This window comes from Chiloscyllium plagiosum, unplaced genomic scaffold (genome assembly GCF_037043375.1).
Source record: "Chiloscyllium plagiosum isolate Xiang-an unplaced genomic scaffold, Cpla_swu_hap1 HiC_scaffold_7, whole genome shotgun sequence".
Lineage (NCBI taxonomy): Eukaryota > Metazoa > Chordata > Chondrichthyes > Orectolobiformes > Hemiscylliidae > Chiloscyllium > Chiloscyllium plagiosum.
This window is the reverse complement of record NW_028270145.1, coordinates 7,501,297-7,528,689: the sequence shown is the minus strand read 5'-3', so window position 1 is coordinate 7,528,689 and position 27,393 is coordinate 7,501,297. Positions and strand designations below refer to the sequence as shown.

Genomic DNA, 27,393 nt, shown 5'->3' with positions numbered 1-27,393 from the left:
TTTTGTGGTTTTCAACTTCTCAACATTTCCCAATTAGGGGCAACCCTGCCAACTCTGAAGGAGTGAGAGATCAGTACTTGACTGGAGTGGGTCAAGATCAGCCCCAGTTGTGGCATGTACCAGACATAGATATTTTAGAATGCAGGTGGAAAGAAAGTGTTTATGATCAGGATACAGAATGCCAAAGGTCCATTTGACTGATTTGGGGGAGCATTCCAACTTTTCCTATGTGAACTGTTGTAAAATCCTTGCCTTCTGGATGTCCCCTCCACAAAAGAAACAACGGGGGCATACATATCAGGTTAGGGATGCAGAACCCACTTTAAATTTGAAATAAGAGATCTTGTTGCATGTTTTGAGGTAAGGTGATTTAATAGCAAGATTATTGAACACTTGATTTGTTCAATTTTGAGAAGTACAACATTTCCAAGTCATTTCAGTGATATCTTCACTCTAGTCCATGCTCCTAAAGACCCTAATATGCAAAGTTGAACAGAGACACCGAGGTGTTCAGGCACATTGTTCTTTGAAAGCCAACAGGATGGTGAAGATGGTGTTTAACACACTTCCCTTCCTTGCACAGACCATTGGGTATAGGGGTTGGGATGTCATGTTGAGCTTGAAGAGGACATTGGTGAGGCCACTTTTGGAGTACTGTGTACAGTTCTGGTTGCCCTGCTGTAGGAAGGATATTTTTAAATTGGAAAAGATTTACCAAGATGTTGCTGGGACTGGAGGCTTTGACTTATATGGAGAGGCTGGATAAGTTGGGACTTTTTTCACTGGAGCATAGGAGGTTGAGGGGTGACTTTATAGGAGGGGTATAAAATGAGGACAATTATGTTGTGTCCCTCCAGCATCAGTCAGGAGAGGCAAAATTATGGTGGGGGGGGGGGGGTGGGAATTGTGGGCATGAACAATGAATAGGGGATGCAGGCTCAAGGTTCCAGGGGGTTTGGGGGAGGTGGGTGGGACTGTAAAAGATGGGTGAGGTGAATTTTTTTTCTACAAAGCGTAGTGAGTGACTGGACCGTGCTGCCGGAAGAGGTGCTAGAAGCAGACACAATAGCAGCATTCAGGAAAAACCTGGATAAATACATGAATAGGAAGTAATGGAAGGATACTGATTCTGTAAGTGAAGACTGTTTGAGTATGGCAGGACAAAATAACTGCGCAGGCTTGGAGGGCTGAAGGTCCTATATCTGTGCTGTATTGTTCTTTGTTCATCAGGGGCATAACTAAGGTGAAAAGCCAAGGTCTTTTCCCTAGGGTGGGGAGTTGAAAACTAGGGGGCATATTTTTAAGGTGTGAGAAGAAAGATTTAAAAGGGATCTGACGGGCAAGTTTTTTCACAGAGTGGATTGTATGCGGAATGAGCTGCCAGAGAAGTGGTACATGCAAGTTTAGTTATTTATGAATTTTTCCATGAATAGGAAAGGTTTAGAGGGAAATGGGCCGGCCAACCGCAAGCAAGTGAGTGGTTTAGTTTGGTAAACTTCGTCAGCGTGGCCAAGTTGGATGGAAGTATCTGTTTCTATGCTGTGACTTTATGAATAATTAATAATTTAATCATTCTGAATTGATTTCACACTCAAAGCTTCCAAAAATGTTATTTTGCAAAGAGCCAACTTGACCCCACAACCATTTATTCCCTTTATTCCATTCCTGTTTTTAATTCTCTCCCACTCAAATGTTTATTCTAGCTCGTCCTGAAGTTTGCACGTAGTCTTGACAGTCTCTGTGCAGCATTGAATTGACTGGCAACTAATATTTACTGGGTTATTCTCTCATAATTGTAGATACATCTGTTCTGAATTGCTAATTTGCTAAATTAACATGATCTTATTTAATTCCAATCTTTATTTGAGCAGAAACAGCTTACATTTGTGTTTTCTTGACCATGGTATTCAACATTGAAACCGATAAATAGGTGCAGAAGACCTAAGTTAGTGACAATATCATCTTGCAATGTTCCTATTGGGAAGAAATCTTTTACACATGTTTGGACTAACTTGTCAACTGCATTAGAAATATAAAGAAGGATTTTCAAAGTATAGTTGGATGCTGTGATGAACAGTAGAGTATGAGTAAGATGAGATTTGATAGACCAAGAGCTTTTGCTTTTCCTGCATGACCCAAGACTTTTCCTTTGCTTACAGAATAAATGACCATGAAAATTGTGCAGAAATGTTAATTGAAGCTTTAGGTGCTAAAGTTGTTGATTCCAGAGATGCCCAAGGAAGGTATGAAAATTTTTTTATTTAATCATTGCACAACCCTGCTTGGGGGGGTAAAAAAAAAAGTGTTTCAAAAATCACTTGAATTTTTGCTTGAGATGTTAAAGTCAAACTGAAACTTAATGTGCTGCTTGAAAGATGTTACTTAAGCTATTACATCACTCAATTGGACCTCCATTCCTTCGTTATTATGGAATTCTTTTGTGATCTTGACAGTTAAGATTATAAAGGTACACACTTCTGGGAGAAAGAGGGAACTTCACTTAATGGATTTTTCATACCTTAAACAAATTTTGCCTCTTCAATATAAATATGACTTAAAAGGTGATATTCATTTTTATTTCTTGCCATTGTGCTGTTCAGCTATGTAATTTTCTTTTGGGAATATGGAATATTTTTGAATGTTGCTTTTGAAATTGTGATTTGTACTGTAACTCTGTTCTGGTGTTTCCAAGCATAGATCTAAAACTCTAAAAATGACGTAAAAGCTTTGAGATGGGAACTGGGCAGCATTAATCTTGTACCTGTAGAATTTGATGCTGAAGCAGTCCAGACCAATGGGCAATATCTTCTGTTTTCTAGCAAAAGAGTCATTTCTAAAATGAGTTTGAGTTTCAGTCAAGTTCCTTGTGGGCATTACTACAACAAATAAGCCAATTCAAGCAAAGAACCTTTTGATTGATGTTAGCGATAAGAAAAACATTGTCATCCTGCTGTGGTAAATGTTACTCCTTAGGTAAGTTTGCAGCTGAGGTATCTTGTAGGTCCAGATCAGAAGGAGTTTTATATTACATCCGTCTGAGATATCCATAGATTTAGATTGATTAACGCTGACACTGTGTCTTAAACTAGTAATCTCTCTTATTAACTGCTTTTTAAGTAAAATGGACAATTGTGAGGAAAAAGTCTGATCATTTATAAAATTGAGAAGTGAATGACGATGGTCAGTTTTCAGCCTTCAGTCCAGGCAAACTGACCTTGTCCAAAACATTAATTGACATATAAGTTTGGATAAGATAAAGTCTGTCTGGCACTGTTTGTGTGATTCAGTAAATTATTTTGTGCATTGGTACTTTTGGAGTTAAATAACTTGGTCTTAAATTGTATTTTTAGAACTCCTCTTCATGCAGCTGCTTTTACAGACCATGTAGAGTGTTTGCAATTGCTGCTAAGTCATGGAGCACAAGTGAATCCTGTTGATAAGTCAGGGAAAACTCCATTAATGATGGCAGCTGAAAATGGACAATGTGGAGCTGTAGGTATGTAGCCTTGAATTTTGTTTGCTTTCCAAAATGGTTTCACTGGTAAAGCAGAAAATAGTTATTTTTCCCTTCTCTCAAAACACTTGTGGCCAAATATTTTCTTGAATAGTCAGGACTGCAATTATGTTGCATAGTCCAAGTAAGTTGCAGGTTTCTGCCAAGTCAAGTCACATGAGTTGCAGGTTGTTCTGCTATAACACGACAGTTGTGTTCCTCTGCAACCTCGTGTTATAGAAAAATGGAACTATGGAAAACTGTAATAGAGAATCGCACCTGTTGAAGATTGCTAATAGAAAATCACTGTACCCCTTCAGTAGGAAGTTCATGTTATCCAAACAACGCCCACAATTCATTGATTGCATTTTCGCCAATTCCTGAAGAAGGGCCTGTGCCCGAAACGTCGAATCTCCTGTTCCCTGGATGCTGCCTGACCTGCTGTGCTGTTCCAGCAATAAAGTTTCAACTTTGATCTCCAGCATCTGCAGACCTCACTTTCTCCTTTTCGCCAATTCACGCAGACGAAACATGTGTTATAGCAGAACGACCTGTAGTACACACAAAGTCAGCATTTTGTTAAGCTTTTCTTTATCTTTTGGTAAGAAAATTTTGACTGTGTAAGATTTTATTTAAAATCAAATGTTATACTATCCACTGTGTGTTGTCTTTTCAAACTACTTGTTATCATATTATTTATGCATAAATAATGTATTATGTTTAGTGATTAGTTCCAATTGCTTTAAAATATGATGTGGATTCGGTATGGATTTTTGATCTTTATCTCATACTAAGATGCGAACTGAAGATAAAATGTTCCCCAAAATGAGGAAAAGAAAATTTAAGCTATGGTAAGAGTGACATTGAATGAAGATGTGGAATGCTGTGTATTCTGCAGAGTAGAAAACAAATGTCCTGATCAGATGTTTAAAAAATGACAGCAATAAAAATAGAATATTCTCAAACCACTCAGGTCAGTTAGTATCTATGAAGGGAGAAAGCAACAGGCTGAAATTTTACCTACCATGGTGATCTGGTATTACTGCATTTGGCAGGTTAAAGAAGCTACATTGTGTCTCGGGAAGCTGATTGGAGCCTAGCAACATTGAGCTAAGTAATTCGCATATGTTAGCATATAGGAAGCCTCAAGAGACAGGCAGGTCTGCAATTTAACATATAGTAAGATTAGATCAGATTAGATTCCCTACAGTGTGGAAACAGGCCCTTCGGCCCAACAAGTCCACACCGACCCTCTGAAGAGCAACCCACCCAGACCCATTCCCCTAAATTTACCCCTTCACCTAACACTACGGGCAATTGAGCATGGCCAATTCACCTAACTCGCACATTTTTGGACTGTGGGAGGAAACCAGAGCACCTGAAGGAAACCCGCGCAGACTCGGGGAGAATCTGCAAATTCCACACAGACAGTTGCCTGAGGCAGGAATTGAAACCGTGTCTCTGGCGCTGTGAGGCAGCAGTGCTAATCACTGTGCCGCCCAAAGAGGTAAGAGGTAATTGATTGCATCTTCAACCCTTATTTCTGGCATTAATTGTCTGAACATGGGACAGGGTTGAAAGTGAGCGTGTGAAGGTTGATGGACTGGCATTTACTGTTGTTTGTTTAAATGAAAAGCTTTGCTCACACAGCTTGTTCTGAGACTGTACTTTAACTGCTTCAGATAGGACTTCCCAATCTTTGCTACCTTTTTCCTCCGCTATCTACATTTCACAGAACAAAGGGATAAACTCAGAATTCTAGCTCACAGGAGCCTATACCCCCAATAAAGGGTATAAAGGCAGAAGGTGAGCTTCCTGGTCATGGGAAGCTCTAGTTTGTAACCAAATCTCAGCCTGTATGTCAGGTCATTGCTGACACTTTGTCTGGAACAAAACCTGTCTAGAGACCAGTTGGGCTTGCATCTTGGTAGTCAAGGTCACTGCCATCCTGAATTTCTTAACTTTCATCTCCTTCTAGAGATTTGTTAGTAACATCTGCAGAGTCTTACAATCTTCCATATATAAGTGCTCATCTAAGATGGCCAATACCAATGGCAGTGGCAATCATTGGCTAATGTGTACAGTTTTCCACCTAGGAAATTCCACGTCCTTAGTTATACGTTCTGTGGATCCAAAGATGCCAATGAACCCAATTCTCGAGCCACATCTCTGACCACATATGACAGATATTTCTGGGAGATGGAAATAGTTATTGGCCTTAGGATAATGGGTATTCTGTTTTTCAGTTTCTTTTCTGTACTTCCTCTTGCCGACAGGAGTTCTAGAAGAATTATGTCCCCTCATACAAGAGTTTCCTTGAGCTCAGTTTCTTCTAAGTGATGGTTGCCACACGTTGACATCTATGTTGCATATCTTAAGGGAAGCCTCCAGGAGCCTTTTGAAATGGTTATTTTGTCTTCCTCTTGATCAAGTGCCTTCCTTGATGATTCGCGTTGGCATTCGGAACTCTGGCATCCTAAGCACGTGGCCAGCTCTTTGGAGTGGGTTTCAGATGGTTGTGGCCTCAATGCTGGAATTTAGCTGCATCAAGGGGACTGATGTTAGTACACCTCCATCCCAGCTGATGTGGAGAATCCATCTTAAACATCATTGACAACACTTCTCCAGGGTCTCAGATGGCATCTATGTGTAGTCCAATACTGTTTGTTAGAGTCACCATGTATGTGCATTTTGCTTCTGATGAGGTCGTTGCGGAGGAATGATTACTCAGATTTTCTGCTTTGACTGGATTGCCAAATTGCAGGGAGCTATAAAGTGCACACATCTGACACTATTGGCACCATCAATTCAACCAAATGTATTTCTTGGTACAAAGGAGTTTCACTCCACCAACATTCAGCTACGATGTAATCACTGCAGTATTATTATACATATCGACTCAAGACACCGAGGAATGCTTTCATCGTGCAGTTGTCATATCTGTCTTTGAACTTTGTGTTTACAGTTTCAGTGGTCTGTTGCATTTAAAAGAGAGGAAGGCTCAGCAGAGGTCATTAAAGTTTTCAGAACAAATAAAATTCGTGGGCGGCACGGTGGCACAGTGGTTAGCACTGCTGCCTCACAGCGCCAGAGACCTGGGTTCAATTCCCGCCTCAGGCGACTGACTGTGTGGAGTTTGCACATTCTCCCAGTGTCTGCGTGGGTTTCCTCCGGGTGCTCCGGTTTCCTCCCACAGTCCAAAAATGTGCAGGTTAGGTGAATTGGCCATGCTAAATTGCCCGTAGTGTTAGATGCAGGGGTAAATGTAGGGGAATGGGTATGGGTGGGTGCGCTTCGGCGGGTCGGTGTGGACTTGTTGGGCCGAAGGGCCTGTTTCCACACTGTAAGTAATGTGTAAATCTGTAAAAGGACAGAAATCGAACTTCTGGTTTTCTCAAGCAGATGAGGGAACAGCTATGAGAAGGGGGGGGGGGGGCAGTCAATATGAGTGATAATGTTAAATACGTGCATTATACAAAATAAGGTAACTAAGCTTGTAGCACAGATGGAAATTGGCGGGTATGATGTTATGGGTATCATCAGAGCTGCCAGGGGATCAGGGCAGGGAATTAAATACCCAAGGATACACATCCTTTCGAAAAGATGGTTGCAGAGGCGACCAAGTTATCTTGTTAGTAAGAGCTTAAATTGATAGTAAAAAGTGATTGAGTTGGAAGGCATAGAATCTGCAATGGTGGAGTTGAGGAACTGTAAAGGAAGGGAAATCCTAACAAGAGTTGTGTACAAGAAAGAAAATCAGGAGATAGAAAGGCACTATTACAGAAATGATGCATGCTTTCAATATTTAAAAGTGCTGGGAAAGTCAGGTTGGTCAGGGATTTCAAAGGATTTAATTTGAGGAATATCTATGAGATGGGTTTTTTTGGGAACAGCTTGCAGTAGAGCCCACTGGATTCTGTGATGTGTATTGAGGAAGATATTATGGTCACTGTTCCCGAGGGGTTCTTCCTCCTTAAGCTCATTTAGAAGAATTCATCCCTGCAGTTTGAGAGGGAGAAGTGGGAATCAAATGAAAACAATATTACAACTAAGTAAGGGTAACTACAAAGACATGAGGGAGGAGTTGGCCAGAATTGTTTAGAAGGAGAGCCTTGCAGTGAAGACAGTAGAGCAGCAATGGCAGGGGTTTTTTTGCGGTAATTTGGGAGGCACAGCAGAAATTCTTCATAAGAAAGAAGAAACATTAGGGAAGACAAGGCAACCACAGCTGACAAGGGAGGTCAGGGACAGCATAAAAGCAAAAGAGAAAGCATACAGGTGGTGATGATTAGTGGGAAGCCAGAAGATTGGGAAGCCTTTAAACACTAGCACAGAATAACTAAAAAGCAATAAGTGGAGAGAAGATGCAATCTGAGAGCAAGCTAGCTAATAATAAGATTTCAAGAATTTTTAAATGTCTGAAAGGTGCCAGGAAGGTAAGAGTGGACTTTGGACTGTTGGCAAATGAAGCTGGGGAAGTAGTAATGGGGAACAAAGAATAGCAGAGAAACTGAATAGGCATTTTGCATCAATCTTCACAGTGGAAAAAACCAGTAGCAGACCAGAACTCAACAATTGTGGGGCAGACGTGAGTGTAGTGGCCAACACCAAATAGAAGGTGCTGGGGAAGCTGAAAGGCTGAAGGTGGATAAAACACCTGACCAGATGGACTCACCCCAGAGTTCTGCACAAGGTGGCTGTGTATGTACTATAATTATTTTTTTGTTGTATGGTACCCATGATTTGAAGATGCTATAATCTCTGTAAAGACCAATAGCTACCAAAAAGTTTCAGATTTCCATTTAATAGCTGAATGGGTGACACACAAAGATTTCATTGTTTTAAGATGTCTACTATAACAAAGACTAAATGAACTATAGAACATCAGTTTTAACAAAACTGAAAAAAACTTCACATATGCATTATATAATATTTAAATAGACATTCAGTTCTTCCAGAAGCTGTCAAAAATGATTCTTGACTCCTGGAGGTTGACTTTATTTTCTTTACTCAACCTGGTAATCTTCAACCCTGGAACTGACCTTCATGGTGAACATTTTAGTGGAGATCCACCAGCAAAAGCTAGTTGAATTTCTTGATTTTAATTCAGATTCTTATGTATTTGGTCTTTTCAATTTGAGCATGAGCTCAAATTGGCACATACTGGCATGATGAACCATAAATATTTTGAATCTTCAGCTGCTCTCTCTCTTTTGGACCCTGGGTGACGATCTAACCTATACTTGGTATATTTTAGGAAAGCTTGTAAATCAGGCTTTACGATGGCTTCCATTGTACCCTTCCCATCTCAAAGCCCATCATCATTACAATGTGAATCACATGGACTTTGTATTCTTGTCAAGTTGCTAATTTAGCTATTCTTGACAGCCCAATGGGAACATAATGGGCATTTTAAGGTATAGTTCTTTACAAGCTGACATCTGTAACTCTCCTGAGACTCTGGATAGTTTGTCTGTACACTATTAGCATATGGTTGTTGTCATGATTTCTAGGGGGAAAAGAATTACACCTCATTTCTCAAAACAATCTGGGCCCCTTTAATCTCTACAACCACAAAAAAACTGGCTTGCCATCTGGCAGACTTCAGAACCGATCATTTGGCACCCTTGCTTTAGGTTAACCTAATGAGACAGCCACAAAGCAATGGGACATATGAATCAGAGCCACTTAGCCCACTGAGCCTTCTCCACCATTCAATATATGGCTGATAAGACATTTTAGTGCCTTTTACTCACCACTTCCCCATAACCACGTACGCCACTGGTAATCAGAAATCTATCAACCTTATCTTAAACAATCTTTATCTCAAAGACTCAGCATCCATAGCCCTCTATGGTAAAGAACTCCAAAGGTTCACTATCCTTTTGAGTAAAATAACTCCTCTTCATCTCAGACTGAAGTGGCATTCTCCCTTATTTTTAGATTGTGTCCCCCCTGGTTTTAGACTCCTTAACTGGGGAAACCTTCTGCCTATAATTACCTTGCTCACCCCTTCAAATATTTCATGAGTTTCACTAAAATCACCACTCGTTCTTTGAAACCGTTCAGAATGCACACTTTATTTGCCCAATATCTCCCTTCAAAGGACAGTCTCACCATCCCGAGATGACCATACCACCTGCAAATTTAGTAATGTTATATTTGATCCCCATCTTCAAAACATTGATTATAAACTGCTGTTGGAGAAATTTGCCCAATAGATTAGAGATCACAAAACACAGCTCAAAGTGAAATTGACAAACAGTTTAGTGCAAGTGATATCACTGGAAGAGAAAACAGGCCAGCTGCCACAGAACTGACAGTCTGTACAAGTAGATCAGATTTCTCCTCCCAGAGCTGAGGATGAGAACAGTTTTATAGTAATGCTGCACAATGACACTGATTAAGAAATGGGAAACTACAATGTACCTGGAAATGGAGTAATCTAGTTACAAGGATGCTAATTGGAAAACAAATATCGGATGAATGTCCTGTTCCTTCACACAATGCAACATCCTAACAGTACCAACAGTTCTATTCCTCTTCACAGGTAGGTGTTAATGTCTCTTCTGAAGTGGTGAGGTGCTTCCATTGTCCTGTGCCTGGAGCATGTCCTTGCTGGTGCCTCTCTGTCTGACCTACTCTTTGTGTGGCTTTGGTATTGCTGGGTTGTGAAACTGCCCTTGGGGCTTTGAGATATCTGTGGTGCTCTGTTATTGTCCGTGGGAGCTGAGTGTATTCCCTTGTCTGCGTGCTGTCTGATTCGGCTTGAGTTGCTTGGGAATTCTGGGTGTTCTGGTACAGTTTGGTCAATCTTGCTTTTGTGGGCCTATCGTGGGTTAGCAAATCTTTACCCACAGACTCCAAGTACTGATCCTTGCAGGACCCCGCTAGTCACAGCCTGGCGACTGACTCAGAAACAGAAAACAGTCATGAATCCTTGCCAGTACGTTACCTCTGATCCCATGTGTTTCAATCTTTCTGATCAGCCTCCTGTGGGGATTTTATCAGCAACTTTCTGAAAATGACTGTATGCTCTGCTCACTGCCTCCTTAATCAATTTGGTTCGTGGCATGTTTAAAAAAAAATTCAAACTGTCCAATGTGACTACCCACTCATAAATCCATGCTCATTTAGATCACTATCAGTCAGGTATTTGTCTATCCCATTCTTTATATTAGATTCTACAATTTTGTTTCCTACTGATGCAAGGTTAATAGGTCTATCATTCCTTGTTTTCTCTCTTGCTTTTTTCTTGACTAGTGGGGTGACATCTGCTACTTTCCAATCCATAGGAGTAATTCCAGTATCTACAGAATTTTCAAAGATAGCCACCAATGCATCAACTGTCTTTACAGCCACCTTCCTCAACTGTCTGGGGCTTTTCAACTTTCACTCCGTTAATTTCTCCAGTACAATCATCTTACTAATTAATGCTAATTTCCTTCAAGTCCTCATTCTCCCTAGCTACATATATCTTTACTTTTGGGATATTTCTTGTGTTTTCCTCAGAGAAAGCCAACACAAAGCAATAAGTTGGCTTCTCTGCCATTTTTGTATATCTAATTATGAATTTTCCTGACTCTGCCTTTGGACTCTCATTTGTTTTGGCCAACTTACTTCATTTTTCTGCACCTGTAGAAACATTTAGTTTATTTTTGTTTTTGCTAGATTATATTGATATCTGTTTTGTTGTCCTCTCTTGTATTCTATAAACCTCCCAATTCTCAGAATTAAATGCTATTTCTAGCGACTCTTGGCCATTTCGAATTAACGCAATCCTGAACTTATTTTATTTGCCAGGTTGGCCATTTTGATTTTCGCATTTTGAAAATGTATACTTCTTGAGAGTCATGAAATAGACAATGGACAGCTTTTTAAAAAACTGTGTAGTCGCACCTTTTAATGTATCCTCCTAATCCACCTCTGTCAAGTTGTACCTCATGCCTTCATAATTTCCCTTATTCAAACGTAACACCCTTGCTTCAGAATGAACTACCTCACTTTCAAACATAATACAAAATTCAAACATGTTGTGGTCACTTATCCCTGAAGTTTGTTACATCAAGATGGTTAATTAGCCTTAAGGAGGGCTTATGCCCGAAATGTCGATTCTCCTGTTCCCTGGATGCTGCCTGACCTGCTGCGCTTTTCCAGCAACACATTTTCAGCTTTTTAAATGACACAATACTACACTTAAAAAGAAAAACACATCCTCTGCTTGGTTCCTTAATATACAACTCTGGAAAACCATTTGGAATGCATAGCAGAAATTGGTCATCCACAGATCTTGTGCTCAATTGGTTTCCCTAATCCATATGCAGATTTAAGTCACTGCTGATAACTGTGTTGCCCATGCTACATTCTTCTCTCACCTCTAGATTAATATCATACCATCACTATTTGATGGCCTGTAAATAAATTCAACCAATGTCTGCTGTCCCTTGTTTCTTAGCTCTGGCCAATCAGATTCTACATTGTTCTTTCAGTCTGAGGTCCCCATTACTAATGTACTGATTCCATTTCTTATAATCAGTGCAACTCCAGCGATTTCCTTCTCGTCCGTCTGTTCATCAAATATCCTTAAATATTCAGTTTCCGGACTTGGTCACTGTGTGGCCATATTTTGGTAATGACAATTGTATCATGGAAAGATAGAAACTAAGAACAGGAGTATGTCATTTGCTCCTTCAAGGCTGCTCCACAAGGCTGTTCAGTATGATCATGGCTAATCATCTAACACTACTATGTTTTCTCTTTCACCCCATATCCTTTGATTGATTAACTCTAAAACTTTATCTACCTCCTCTTTGCAAACACTAGATGTTTTGGCCTCAACCACTTTGCGTCACACTGGATGAAGAAATTTATCCTCATCTTAGTCTTAAATATACACTCCATATGTTTAAACAATTACTCCTGTTTCTGGACTTTCTGGTCTTTGGAAACATACTGTGCTTACTTTATCTAGTCCTGTTAGAATTTCAAACGTTTCTATCTTTATTTGTGCCTTTAGATCTTCTGCATTGTTGGGAATGCTGTGTGTAGTCAGTACTGTGCCTTTTTGACATCATTTCGATTTCAAAACATCAGTCTCATTTGTAACAAGAGCTATCCCATGTTCTTGCTAGATAGAAATAGTGTGCAAGGGTGTGGGGAAAAGGCCGGCAATTGGAACTAGGTAATGATTGTTTGAAGAGCTGGTGCAGGCCTTAGGCTGAATGGCCTCCTTTTGCTCTGTAATTCTATTCTCTACCCTCGTTTTCTGCACTCTTATTCTGTAAGGAGGTAAAAATTTAACTGTCAGAAATGGAATGTGTTAAGACAATGCAATGCAAGCGTTTGATGATTATTGTGAGATATGAGGTAGCATTAAGTTGAAGATGACTGTCGAAGGTGGCTGACGTGATGGGATATTGGAGTTGCCTTGAGAGAGGAATGATACTTGTTGGTCTGAGAAGTGACGTGCAGTAGGAGACTGAAGAACTCAGTGAGTACTTAGTGGTTTTCTGGTCACCTTTCCTGTCTTGAAAAGGTTATTTAACTTATTTGGCACATATCCAATGTAACTAACCACTCACAGCTCTGCACCACAGCCATGTTGATTTGGTTTCAGAGCCAGGATTTTCTGTGGCCTGCTGGATCAGTTATCTGCAGGCCTTATAAGCCACTGTCTCAGAGATGTTTCGGAGAACACAGGAGACTGACTTCTGTCCTTGAGACTGCATCACTCCAGTTGTCTCTCAGTTACCACCTTGTAGTTTGTTTGCATTCAGCCCCACATCAGAATCCTCTCAACTATTTGGATTTGGACCGTCCACCAGCAGATGGGTTTCTGATTACTGCTAAGCACACTCACTACAAACTAGTCTCGGTATTAAAATTCTATCGAGAATTTCTGGACATTTATCATTTTTGGTGGTATGCATGCTGATGAAATGCTGTTTGGGAGCTTTAAATTACAGCAGATACATATTTAAATTAAATTTGTAATCTTTTCATGTTTAAACAATTAAGAGATAACAATTATAAAGAATAGTGATTATATTCTGGTGCAATGAGAAATTTATATAATGAGGAAATATAGTATGAGATCTGATGACAAGTTTGTTAATCATATTTTATAAATTCCAACAATTTAAGTTCAAACTCTGCATGTGCAATCAATTTGTGACTGGATTTTTTATCAATTCATCCTTATGTGCAGACTACTGCACTTTTTTGAGCCAAATGTACTCTTAAACATTTCATTTCAATGGTGAATAGGAACAGCAGAAAAAAGCAATAGCTTGTTTCTATTATAAGTTGATGAAGCACAGTACTTGCAGATATTAAGAAAAAGTGTGGAGTTACAAAAGTATTAAAAAGGTAACATTGCCATTGTAGAAATTTATTTTCGGCTGGAGAAAGGCTTGTCATGGGACTCCCCTGAAGTTTGTAATGGGACCCTTCACTTTCCTTTTGCCAAAAGGACATTAAGAAGTTGAATGGATGGATAGATGGCAGTTGAGTGAGATGATGCACTTTGGTTGGAAGAATCTTGAAAGACAATGTAGGGGACACCATTGTCACAAGGATACAAATTGTTTCTGTCCATAAAAGAAAAAAGAATGAAAGGGCATAAGTCTAAAGTGATGTGCAAATGAAGCAAGGGTGATGTAAGAATAATTAGTTGGATTATGGAATGCACTACCAGGAAACGTCTTGGAAGCAGGTTCATTTGAGGTATTCAAGAGTACATTGATGATTACTTGGACAGAAATTATATTAAGGGATATGAAGAAAAAGCAGGGGATCGGCATTAGGTTATAAATCGGTGCAGGTCAAGGGAGATGCTGATGAATCCTTTGGTTGAGCGGGGACGTGGGCAACAGGGGAGAGAGAGTTGGAGACTGCAGACTGGTGAGGATATTCGTGCATGTGTAGAATGAAGCGCGCAAATCGATCCCCATGGAATCGTGCTATTGCCAACCGAGGTAAGCGTTTCTCAAAAATACCATTCTCTAATTCTTCAGCGATGTTACAGCCAAATCATGCTGCCATTATCCCAGATCTACATGTCATCTGAAAAGCCCACACATGGGATGCAGGATGAAAAGCCAAATTCTGAGAAGTCTTGGAAAATCCAGGTTGTCTGGTTACCTTGGAGGAGTCTGCTTCTTGCCTATCTGATTCCCTGTCAATTAGGTCAGGGGTTAGGAAAGTTAAGATCTGTCTTCTCACTCATAGATGAATTGAGGCCCTTGAGACATCCATTGACAGGTCAACAATTAACTGGTCAAGCACTCCCTGCTTCACAGATGTCCACAACAGCAGCAAATCCTGCTAGAGTGAAAACCCCCTCCCATCAAATCAAAGAAAATAAAGGATTCTCTCAAGCTTGACCATAGATGTTGAACGGATGATTCCTCTTGTGTTGGAATCTGGAACAACAGCAGGAAGAGGATGGGTTTGTTCTCAGTGGGTCTATTAGTTCTTGAAATTTCGTTCTAAAGTGTACTGGATATCAAGCTCCATGAATCGACAAGTTGTCTCAAATGTGTAAAAGACCATTCCATCACCAAGGTTAATTTGTTCGACTTTGTTCGCTATCTGACATGAAGCTCACACCAGATTTCATCAACAAGCAAACAAAGTTATTTGTTATAAAAAAAATGTATCTGTTAGCAAAGGCAAAACAGTTTGTTAGGGACTAATATGCAAACTTAAACTAAAAGCCCTTTAAATCCAAATGCACACGTTGATTCATAAGTAGGGCAGGTAAGACAGACAGAGTTTTGCAGATATATCAGAGGTACGAGACATAGCCAATAAAAGGAAGAATTCTGTTGATCAAAAGTTCAGACCACAAAGGTAGAATAAGGTGACCTTTACGTAGTTTTTTTTTTGACTTATGTCACATTATTGTTAATTTTGAACCATAATTTGGTAGCTGATCACTTGAACCTGTTTTTGTTCGTGATAAAATTGCTTTTTTAATTTTTTTACTGAGAAACGTTTTCTTTACAAAATTATAACATTACAAAAGTATAACAATTTAAAATTGTAACAACAATTACAATGAACCAACTACTACCCTACTTTAAAAACAAATCAAAAGTACACTCACTACAAATCTATAAACAAATAACTCCACTCAGTGCAGCTACACCAAAGCTCCCAACCTTGGGGAGCATTAATTATTACATCCATATTTATTTGGGATTCTTCCTCCCAGGCACAAGGCTCACTAAACCTAACCATCATAGCTAAACAAATGCCCGAAGTAAAATGGCAGACAAATCTGCTTCCAGATAATTCAAAAAGGGCTGCTGTCTCTTACAAAAATGTTCTGTTTTCTGGTCCACCATGTTTATGAGGAAATCCAAAGGGATGTGTTCCATAATTAACCTAAGCCACCCCAACAGGCCTGGAGGGTGTTCAGACACCCAGCTCATCAAAATGTTCTTCCTCACACAGTAAGTGACAAGGTTAAATAGCTTTTTCCCATGTATGTCTAAGGAAGATAAATCTAGCAAGCCCAAGAGAAGAGAGATCGGGTCTACCTTAACTTTGATTCCCCAGGGGCCCCCTCTATTACTTCTGCCACAGCGCTGTGGTACCTATGAAGGTTGTGGCGTGACCACAAACAATGAGTGAGGCTACCAATGCTTATTTTGCACTTGGGGCGCATTGGAGATGCTCCCTTTTTGAATTTCGCAAAATGATCTGGGGCCAAATGAATCCCATGAAGAGCCTTGAACTACATGGTGTGTTCTGTTACAGAGTGAGATCTATCTTGCGTTACCCAAATGTCCTCCCATGTCTCTGAGGGGATCTCTACTCCCAACTCTTGCTCTCAGACCTCTCTCAATCGTTCAATACCATTCAAGGCACAGCACCCCAGTAGGTGGTAGTGAGTACTAACTGACAGAGTGCTTGCAGCATGAAGGGCTCTCTTCTCTGTATCAGACCAATAGGGGTTGGTCAAAAGTGAAGTCTTTATTTTCAGGTGAGGGAATTTATACATAATGAAAAAGATCCCTGCTAGGCAATCCATACTTGTGGTTCATTTCGTCGAAGGACATCATGATGTCTGCCAAACAGGAGACTCCCCTAGTTGCCCACATTTTGAATCCATGGTGCATCATTCCTGGCTGGAATCCTGGCGTACCAACTATCTGGGTAAGAAAGGAAGTTTTAGATAAACTGCTCCCGCTCTGTCGCATTGCTCTCCCTGCTTTGACCGTATTAATAATGATTGAATTCCGACAGTATTTCATAACTGTACTCACCTTATCCATAAACAACAGACTAGTAAGGGGGCATTTTGCCTCAGAGGCCTCAATATCCAACCGTCTTGATCTTGGGTCCTCACAACCCCAGTCCCTCACTAAGGACAGAAGGGAGCTTAGATGGTATCACTTACTATCTGGAAAGTCTATTCTCCCAACCCTTGGGGTAACTGCAATTTGGCAAGCTTAATGAGGGGCTGCCTGTGATACCAAATAAAAGAACTCAGTCAACCTGTGAATCTCCACAACCTTTGCCTGGAAAACATCAGAGGGAGAATTTGCATGGATTATAACAGATGAGGAAGGGCATTCATTTTGATAAGGGCTATTCAACCTAACCAGGAGATTGGAAGGGCCTCCCATCTTTGAAAGTCTCGTCTAATATTGTCAAGGAAATGAACAAAATTAGCCTTAAATAACCCCCTGATCAAAGGTGAGAGTAACAAAAGTAAAGAAAACCGCCCTGCGACCATTTAAAGGGAAATCTTATTTCACCTTTGATATCAGGAATCCCCTTAAGATCTCTCCTCCCTCCACCCCCCCAAAACAGGCTAAGCCTCTGACTTTGCAAAATCGATCTTATATCCTGAAAAAGAGCCAAGTAAATTGTATTAAATGGGGTATAGAAACTGCTGGGTTTGATAAGAAGAGAACATCATCTGTATATAATGTAACCTTACACGCCCTTGATCCCACTTCTGGGGCAATTATGTTAGGATCCTTTTGGATAGCTCCTGCCAGCGGCTCAATGACCAGCATGAACAGTAGTGGTGAGGGGGGCAACCTTGCCAATTGCCCCTGCCAATACTGAAATTACTGGATCTTACAGTATTGGTGAGAAACACAGCCAGAGGGTCACTATACAGGACCTCCATCCATCTGACAAAGACCTTACCTAGATCAAACTTTTCCAGAGTATAAGTAAGATATGGCCACATCACCTGATCGAATGCTTTCTCTGCATTTAAAGAGGTCAGCAACCCTGAACCGATCGTTGCTGACACTTGGACCATATTCAGTAATCTTCTAATATTATTGGAGGACCTATGGCCAGTTATAAAACCCGTCTGGTCTTCCTTAACAGTATAGGGCAACACCTTCTCCAATCTCGACGCAAGTGTCTTGGATAAAATGTTAAAATTCAAATTTAACAACGAGATGGACTTTTATGAAGCACAGTCATCTGGGGTCTTCCTTTTCTTGAGAATAAGAGAGATTTTAACCCCTCTCAGGGATGGCGTGATGCACTCATGACTGTACGAATAGTTGTACATGTCTGGAATGGCCATGACAGGATATTTATAAATTCTTTGTAGAATTCACTTGGGAGACCATCAGGGCCGGGCGCCTTCCCACTTGGAGCTGGCTTACTGCCTCCTGTATCTCTTGCACTGTCAAGGAGTCATTAAGAAGAGATGCCTGTTCCGAAGTCACACCTGGAAGGTCCAGGTTCTTTTTTTAAAAAAGAGACTCCATCTTAGCCCATCTATCCTCGCAGCATTCTGACTGATATAGTTCAGAGTAAAAACTCCAAAATGCCACATTGATCTTTTTAGAGTCACATGTAAGAATCCCATTACCTTCTCTGAGTGATGTAATGGATTGGAGGGTTTTTTTTTACCGGCCAGATATGCCAAGTATTTGTCTAGCCTACTGTCATGCTCAAACAATCTTTGTTTCGTGAAAGAGTTTTCTCTTCGCTGTCTGAGTGAGTGTAGAGTTCAAAGCGATCTGGAGAGCCATGACCCGCTGCAATTTAGTCACAGGCCTCTCAAAATATGCTGTGTCGGCTGCCTTTAACCATGCCTTGAGCAGACATTGCTGCTCTCCCTTCTGTTGCTTCCAGCTGGCCGAATAAACGATAACTATCCCCCTAGCATAGGCCTTAGCAGTCTCCCAGAGTAGAGACGGGTTGCTAGCTGTGTTCGAATTGATAGCCAAGAACACTTTAAACTCACTCGAAGTACTCGACAAATTTACTGTCTTTAAAAATAAAAGGATCCATTCGCCAATGCCACAAACTTCTTCCATTGCCCTTAATGTCAACCTCCAAATACACTGCCGCCTGGTCGGAAATGGCTCTGTTTTCAATTTTACAGAACATCACTGACTCCAGAAAGACAGTGGGAGCTTAAAAAAAAGGTCTATCCTGGTATGACACTTGTGTGGATCAGAGAAAAAGGTGAAGTTCCTACCCATAGAGTGGAGACATCTCTGCCAGCCCCAATTCTATGTATAAGTCAACCAGTCGCTTGGATTGCGGAGAGATATTTGGGGGACCTTTTGAGCATTCTATCCAGTGTGGGGTCCATGAGGTGATAAGAATCTCCCCTATGATAGTGTGTTGCGTTCCAAGGGCAATTAACTTCGTGTATCAATCAGCAATTTGAGGGGGTGTGCCACGGTACAGTAAAGATTTAGGATGCCATTTCTTCACCATGTATTAAAGCTTTAAGGATTAAAAACTGCACATATTCACCATTAAGTTGCTCCAAGAACTTAAATGGGAGACTCTTCTGGGCAAGTATGGCCACTCCCCTGCTCTTAGTGATAAACGACAAAAAAATCCAATCAAACCCATCCTTCTGTACCTTTTAAGTGCTACTTATCATCAAGATGAGTTTCTTGCAAAAGGGCCATATCAACCATCTCCTTCCTGAGACTTGTAAGTACTTTTTTTTCCCCTCTTGACTGGCAAGTGATTTCCCTTAATATTCCAGGTGCACCATTAAAGCAGACACTTAGCCATATCCCTCTATAACTGCCCTTGAACCCCTGAGAGGAAGAATCCTACTCACAATGTGCCACGTGTAAACAAATGGAGATTCATGGAGTCTTAAAATATACACACACTAAAACTACATTAACAAAACTTTCAAAAACGACTTTGACTAAAATCCAACAAACTAAAGCAATTACAACATACAAAAAACACTTGATGGGAGACCCACCCTGCCTGCAGGGTCGCTTAACACTACTCGCATACACCCCCATAACTCCTCCTGGCTTGAGCATGTCCCACAGTCCGACGAAGGATTAAACGAAAGGTATTATGGACAAAGAAATCAAAAGTGGGCACTTCACCCTTCCCCAACCCCACATTGACCTCCATTATCACCAGGAAGAAAAAATCAACAATTCTTTCTGAAACAAAATAATAAAGAAAAAGAGGTACACGAGGTAGAGGGAAAAAAAGGGAAAAGGAAAGCGAACCATTATTGTCCATGTTCTTTGGACCATCCAGTCAATTTCATAGTGTCCAGAAAGTCATTTGCTTTTTCTGAGGAGTCAAATGCATGCATGGACCCTTTGTGGTTAAAACGGAGCATTGTCGGACACCTGATAGAATATTGAATATCCAAATCCTTCAGTCTCCTCTTCACCTCATCAAAGGATCATGGCTGTAGAGAAGTCTTGGAAAACATAATCATTGATCCTTCATAAATCAGGGCCTGTGGATCCTTTCTCAGCAACCTGGAGCCTTCCATTACCTTTTGTTTGTCCCTATCGGACTGGGAGGGGGCGCCGGTCCATATTGGGCCTGCACACCACCACCTGGTGAACTCTTTCAATTCACACCCGGCCTGCCTCTGCCTCACAGCCCAGAAATCACAGCTGCCATTCTTCGAAAAACTGGCTGGCTGCTCGCCTTACACTCACTCCAGCAGGCCGACCACACGGATGTTTTTTCTTTGGCTTCGAACCTCCAGGTCATTGATCTGTTCTCCTAAGGCCTGTACCTGCAGAGCCTGGATACGTCCCATCGAGGACTCAACTGCGGTCTCTGACGTCGCGGTCAACCTCCTCCACTTGCTTCCTGAGACTCTGTAGCTCCTGCTTATCCTTTTACAGCATGGCCGAGTTCAGTTGCAGCATGGTGCGATTCTCTTCAATCGATGCTGTGATCTTCTCCTGGAGTTTCACAAACTCTCCAGTCAGGCCTTGAGCAGGTGACTCCATCAGGATTTTGGGGGAGGCAGTAGCTGCGGCCGTGGGCTAGTCTGATGCTGCAGGGGAGTGTCCCGTCTGTTGCGATTTGTTTGGTCCTTTGTCTTTAGTCATCTTCCCTTGCTAAAAAAAGGTGTGTAGCAATTCTACTGATATTAAACTATCTATTTTTCTTCAAAATAGCTAGACGGGGAGGGTAAAAGCACCACTTCGCCTGAGTTATGATGCAGAGCTCAGCAATACAGACCTGTTAGATTGCTGCCATCTTGGATCCCCCCACAAGTTGTTTTTAAAGTATTTGAGTGCTTTTTTTTGCCACTCTCAGAAGAGAGAGATGGACCTGTCTTGGATTTCTAAGAAACGTGAAAATGAAGTGCAACTGCCTCTTCTGAGATCTGTGCCAAACTACAGATTACCTATTGATGTTGTCAGACATTTTTTAAAAGTATATTTTTATTTGAAATAAAGGACTTTTTGGATATTACAACAAATACAAAGCAATACAAAGAAGCCCATTAGTTATATAAATAAGTCATAAAAACTAACAACTAATGAATCATGACACTAATAATAATAATACAGCTCAACGAAACAAAGTAATAGCCCTTGACCATCGAGAGCATAAATTCATACACATGTTCATAATTTCTCCTCTCTGAATATCCGATTCATTAAACAGAATCATCATGGCTATATAAAGGCCCTTATTAATATAGCAGACAAATCTGTACTCAAGTAGCCTTAAAAAGGGCTGCCACGTTTTATTAACATTCTCAGTTTTATGGTGCACCATACTTGTAAGAAAGTCCAAAGGGATGTGTTCTATGACGAGCTTACGACAACCCAACAGTCCGGGGAGGTTTTTCCTACGCATAGCAGAATGTTATACAAAAAAGTGAGGATACTGAAAAACTTATTTTTTTATGCGCATCTAATGGAAGTGGGTTATCAAGGCCAAGAAGAAGAGATACAGGGTCCATCGCCACCTCTATCCCCAAGACCCTCTCTATTTCTCATATCACAATGCTCCAGTATGCCCGCAGCCTGCAGCAGGGTCAGAGACAATGTATGAGCATACCCATACTCCTTTTGCATTTACGACACATTAGAGATACCCACACTTATATTTTCAAAGGCAGTAGACCCTGTGGAGAATATCCTCACTTTCTCCTCAGAGAATATTCAATTGCAAGGCATGGTTCCTGTTACAAATCGAGATCTCTCTTGCATTTTCCCAGATATCCTCCCATATTTCAGAAGAGATTTCAATGTTCAGCTGTCTCTCCCATAACTTCCAGAGCCATTTCGACTTGTCCGAGGGGCCCTCTCCCAATATGTGATAGACATTGCTGACAGCAAGTGTGTTCTCAGCACTTGGCACCCTCTTCTCTGTGTCATATCTATAAGAATCCGTTAGATGTGTGGTGTCTTTTTATATGAATTTCTAATTTGGAAAAAAAAAGGAAAAGGTCCCTACTGGGCAGCTCATATTTACGAGCCAACTGGTTAAAAGATGTTAGTATATCCCCTTCGAATAAGTCACCTAGGCAAGACACACCCATGGCTGCCCATAGTTTAAACCCAGAGTCCGTCGATCCCAGCTGACAACCCAACATACCAACTATCGGTATAAAAAAATGACGGTTTGGCAATGTTGCCCTCACTCTGACGCATTGTCCTCCATGCTTTAACAGTGTTAATAGCTATTGGATTATGGCAATGTTCCTTAACTGTCCTCATTTTGTCCAAGAACAGCAAACTAGTAAGGGGGCATCTTGTCTGAGATGCTTCAATGTCCAACCATAGTGAGTGAGGGTCCTGCCAGGCCCGGTCATTCACATAAGATAGCAACGAGCTTAACTGATAATTTTTGATATCTGGGAGGTCTTTTCCTCCCAGTCTGTGGGGTAGCTGCAGCTTAGTTTAATAAGCAGTCGCTTGCGATACAAGATAAAGGAACTGAACCAGCAATTCAGTCTTCTAAATGTTTGCTTCGTGAAAAAAGAAGAAACATTTGCATTTGATACGCAAGGCAGGGGAGAATGCTCAGTTTAATGAGGACTATCCGACCTAGCCAAGAAATTGGGAGTGTCTCCGATCTTCGAAGATCTTGTTTGATTCTGTCAAATAAATGGGCAAAATTGGTTTAAATAGCCAATCAAAGATTGGAGTCATAGAACATAGAACATAGAAGAACATAGAACAGTACAGCACAGAACAGGCCCTTCAGCCCACGATGTTGTGCCGACCATTGATCCTCATGTAAGGTAAACCTAATGTACGAACCCTCAAATTTCTGTGACCATATGCATGTCCAGCAGTCTCTTAAATATCCCCAATGACCTCGCTTCCACAACTGCTCCTGGCAACGCATTCCATGCTCTCTCAACTCTCTGCGTAAAGAACCTGCCTCTGACATCCCCTCTATTCTTTCTGCCAAACAGCTTAAAACTATGACCCCTCATGTTAACAATTTCTGCCCTGGGAAAAAGTCTCTGGCTATCAACTCTATCTATGCCTCTCATTATCTTGTACACCTCAATTAGGTCCCCTCTCTTCCTTCCTTTTTCCAATGAAAAAAGTCCCGAGCTCAGTCAACATCTCTTTGTAAGATAAGCCCTCCATTCCAGGTAGCATCCTGGTAAACCTCCTCTGAACCCTCTCCAAAGCTTCCACATCTTGCCTATAATAGGGCGACCAGAACTGGACACAGTATTCCAAGTGTGGTCTAACCAAAGTTTTATAGAGCTGCAACAAGATCTCACGGCTCTTAAACTCAATACCCCGTTAATGAAAGCCAAAACACCATATGCTTTCTTAACAACCCTGTCCACTTGGGTGGCAATTTTAAGGGATCCATGTACCTGCACACCAAGATCCCGCTGTTCCTCCACACTGCCAAGAATCCTGTCTTTAATCTTGTACTCAAATTTCAAGTTCGACCTTCCAAAATGCATCACTTCGCATTTATCCAGGTTGAACTCCATCTGCCACCTCTCAGCCCATCTCTGCATCCTATCAATGTCACGCTGCAGCCTACAACAGTCCTCTATACTGTCAATGACACCTCCAACCTTTGTGTCGTCTGCAAACTGTGAACCCATCCTTCAATCTCCTCATCCAAGTCATTAATAAGAATTACAGAGTAGAGGCCCAAGAACAGAGCCGTGTGGAACACCACTTACCACTGACTTCCAGGCAGAATACTTTCCTTCCACTCGCTGTCTTCTGTCGACCAGCCAATTCTGTATCCAGACAGCTAAATTTCCCTGTATCCCATTCCTCCTGACCTTCTGAACGAGCCTACCATGGGGAACCTTATCAAATGCCTTGCTCAAGTCCATATACACCACGTCCACCACTCGACCCTCATCAACATGTCTAGTAACATCCTCAAAGAACTCAATAAGATTTGTCAGGCATGACCCCTCAAAGCTGTGCTGACTGCATTTAATCAGGCCATGCTCTTCCAGATGGTCATAAATCCTATCCTTCAGAATCCTTTCTAACACCTTGCAGACGACAGACGTGGGACTGACTGACTGGTTTGTAATTGCCGGGGATTTCTCTATATCCTTTCTTGAATTTGCCTCCCTCCAATCCTCAGGTATGACTCCAGTGGAGAGCGAGAATGCGAAGATCTTGCAATCACATTTCTCGCTTCCCAAAGCAGCTGAGGACAAATCTAGTCTGGCCCTGGCGGCTTGTCAATCTTGATATTTGTCAAAACTTTCAGCACATCAGCTTCCTCAATCTCTATCTGTTCCAGTATGCTTACCTGGTTTTCTCAATGGTTTCATTCATTACAAGGTCCTTTTCTTTAGGAAAGACAGAAGCAAAAAACTCATTTAGGGCTTCCCTTACCTCCTCAGACTCTATACGCAAGTTCCCTATGCTATTCCTGATCGGCCCTACTCTTTCTTTGATCATTCTCTTATTCCTCACATGCATGTAAAATGCCTTTGGATTCTCCCTAATCCTTCCTGCCAAGCCTTTTTCGTGCCCCCTCCTGGCTCCTCAGACCATTTTTGAGCTCCTTCCTTGCCTGCCTGTAATCCTGTAGAGCTGAGCAAGACCCTTGCTTCCTCCACCTTACGTAAGCTGCCTTCTTTCTTTTGACGAGAAGCTCCTCCGCTCTCGTCATCCAAGGTTCCTTTATCTTACCCCTTTCTTGCCTGTCTCAGAGGAACGCATTTATGCATCATTCGCAACAACTGTTCCTTAAACAGTCTCCACATGTCTATAGTGCCCTTTCCATGGAACAATTGCTCCCAGTCCATGCTTCCCAACTCACATCTGATAGCATCATAGTTTCCTTTTCCCCAATTAAATATCCTCCCATTGTGCCTGTTTCTCTCCTTCCCCATAGCTATCTAGAATGTGAGGCAGTTGTGGTCACTATCACCAAAATGCTGTCCCACCGCAAGATCTGACATTTGCCCCGGCTCATTGCCGAGCACCAAATCCAAAATGGCCTCTCCCCTTGTGGGCCTGTCAACGTACTGAGTTAGGAAACCCCCCTAAACACACCTTACAAAAACAGCTCCTTCCAAACCATCTGCTCGAAGGAGGTTCCAATCAATATTGGGAAAGTTAAAGTCACCCATTGCAACAACCCTACTACATTCACACTTTTCCAAAATCTGCCAACCTATGCTTTCTTCAACGTCCCTGCTACTACTAGGGGGATCTGTAGTAAACCCCTAATGAGGTGATTGCTCCCTTACTGCTCCTAATTTCCACCCATACTGATTCAGTAGGCGGACCCTCCTCGACAATGGTAACTTCTGTAGCTGTAATACCCTCTCTGATTAGCAGTGCTACACCCCCTTCTCTTTTTTTTTATCCCCCCTCCCTATTCTTTTAAAATGTTCTAAACCTGGAACATCCAGCAACCATTCCTGTCCCTGAGAAACCCACGTCTCTGTTATGGCCACAACATCATAGCACCAGGTACTGATCCATGCTCTAAGCTTATCACTTTTATTCCTGATACTCCTTGCATTAAAACAAACACACTTTAACTGATCCATTGGTTCCTTCCCAGGAAATTCCTTCCCAATGGCTGCGCTACCTCTTGCTATTGCCTCATCTCCATCAACTCTCACCACCGGTATATAGCTCAGGTTCCCACCCCCCTGTCATACTAGTTTAAACCCCCCTGAACCACTTGAGCAAAACTTCCACCCAGGACATTGGTCCCCTTCCAGTTCAGGTGCAACCCGTCCTTCATGTACAGGTCCCACCTTCCACAGAAGGCATCCCAATTATCTACATATCTGAAGCCCTCCCTCCTACACCAGCTGCGCAGCCATGTGTTAAGCTGCGCTTGCTCCCTGTTCCTTGCCTCGCTGTCTCGTGGCACCGGTAGTAAACCCGAGAACACTACTCTGTTCGTCCTGCTCTGCAGCTTCCACCCTAACTCCCTGAAATCACCTTTTATATCCTCGATCCTTTTCCTGGCTATATCATTGGTGCCAATATGTAACACGATTTCTGGCTGTTCGCTCTCCCCTTTCAGAATCTTATATACCCGATCGGAGACGTCCCGGACCCTGGCACTAGGGAGGCAACATACCTTCCGGGAATCCCAATCCTGACTACAAAATCTCCTGTCAATTCTCCTAACAATCGAGTCTCCTACCACTAGCGCTTTTCTATTCTGCCCCCTTCCCTTCTGGGCCACAGTGTCAGGCTCCGTGCCAGAGAACTGACCACTATGGCTTTCCTCTGGTAGGTCATCCCCCCTCAGCAGTATCCAAAACGATACACTTATTGCTGAGGGGAATGTCCACAGGTGATCTCTGCACTGTCTGTCTGTCCCCTTTCCTCCCCCTGATTGTAACCCATCTATCATTATCCTGAGCCTCAGGAGTGACCAACTGCCGGTAACTCCTCTCAATTACCCCCTCAGCCTCCGGAATGATCCGCAGTTCATCCAGCTCCAGCTCCAATTCCCTAACACGGTTTTCAAGGACCTGGAGTTGGGTGCATTTCCCGCAGATGCAGCCAGCGGAGACGTGTCATGTCTCTCACCTGCTACATTCTGCAGGAGCAGCAAGCAACTGCCCTAGCATCCATACCCCACTTATCTGAACGCCCACACAATACTAAACAAGAAAGCTTAATTCAATTGCTATAAAATCCAGCAATAAACTTATATTCAATAAAGGAAGTTTAGAAATGAACCGTATCTTATTAACTTGTTTAGAGGAGGAGGGGAGACACTATAGTTGTAGTGCCTCGGGTTTAGCTATATATCTAAGAAGAGAGAGCCCTCCTGTGACCATTTAAAGGGAAATCAAGATTTGTCCTCCAGCATTTTCAGGAGACCATGCATGGGCATGGCCTCTGATTTTGCAAAGTTGATCTTGTAACCCGAAAAACCGACAAACAAATTAATGCCCTGTTTCAGATCAGGCACTGAAACTGTTGGGTTTGATAAAAAGGTAAGAACATCATCTGCGTACATTGCAATCTTATATAAATTTGTTTGCACTTCTGGACCAGATTTATTGGGATCCCTACATATTGTCTCACCAATGTGAAAAGCAGCAGTGATAAGGGACAGCCCTGTCGACTGCCCCTAAGAATATTGAAATTACTTGACTGCACACCATTGGTGAAAACCGTGTCAAGAGGCTTACTATACAAAACCTTTACCCATCTGATAAAGAC

The 27,393-nt window shown here is 41.7% G+C and overlaps 1 protein-coding gene across 6 annotated transcripts in view; it reads left to right on the top strand.

The window, feature by feature from the left end:
* Positions 1–27,393, top strand: part of LOC122551273 (serine/threonine-protein phosphatase 6 regulatory ankyrin repeat subunit C-like) — a 227,043-nt gene that overhangs the window by 179,787 nt on the left and 19,863 nt on the right. For 5 of the 6 annotated variants that reach the window (XM_043692915.2, XM_043692917.2, XM_043692912.2 and 2 more), the window contains 2 exons: positions 2,160–2,243; positions 3,351–3,496. In XM_043692915.2, coding sequence (XP_043548850.1) covers positions 2,160–2,243; positions 3,351–3,496 — 230 coding nt within the window. Of the gene's footprint in view, positions 1–2,159; positions 2,244–3,350; positions 3,497–3,813; positions 4,985–27,393 lie in introns of those variants that run through there. The other variant, XM_043692916.2, reaches the window with a different exon arrangement.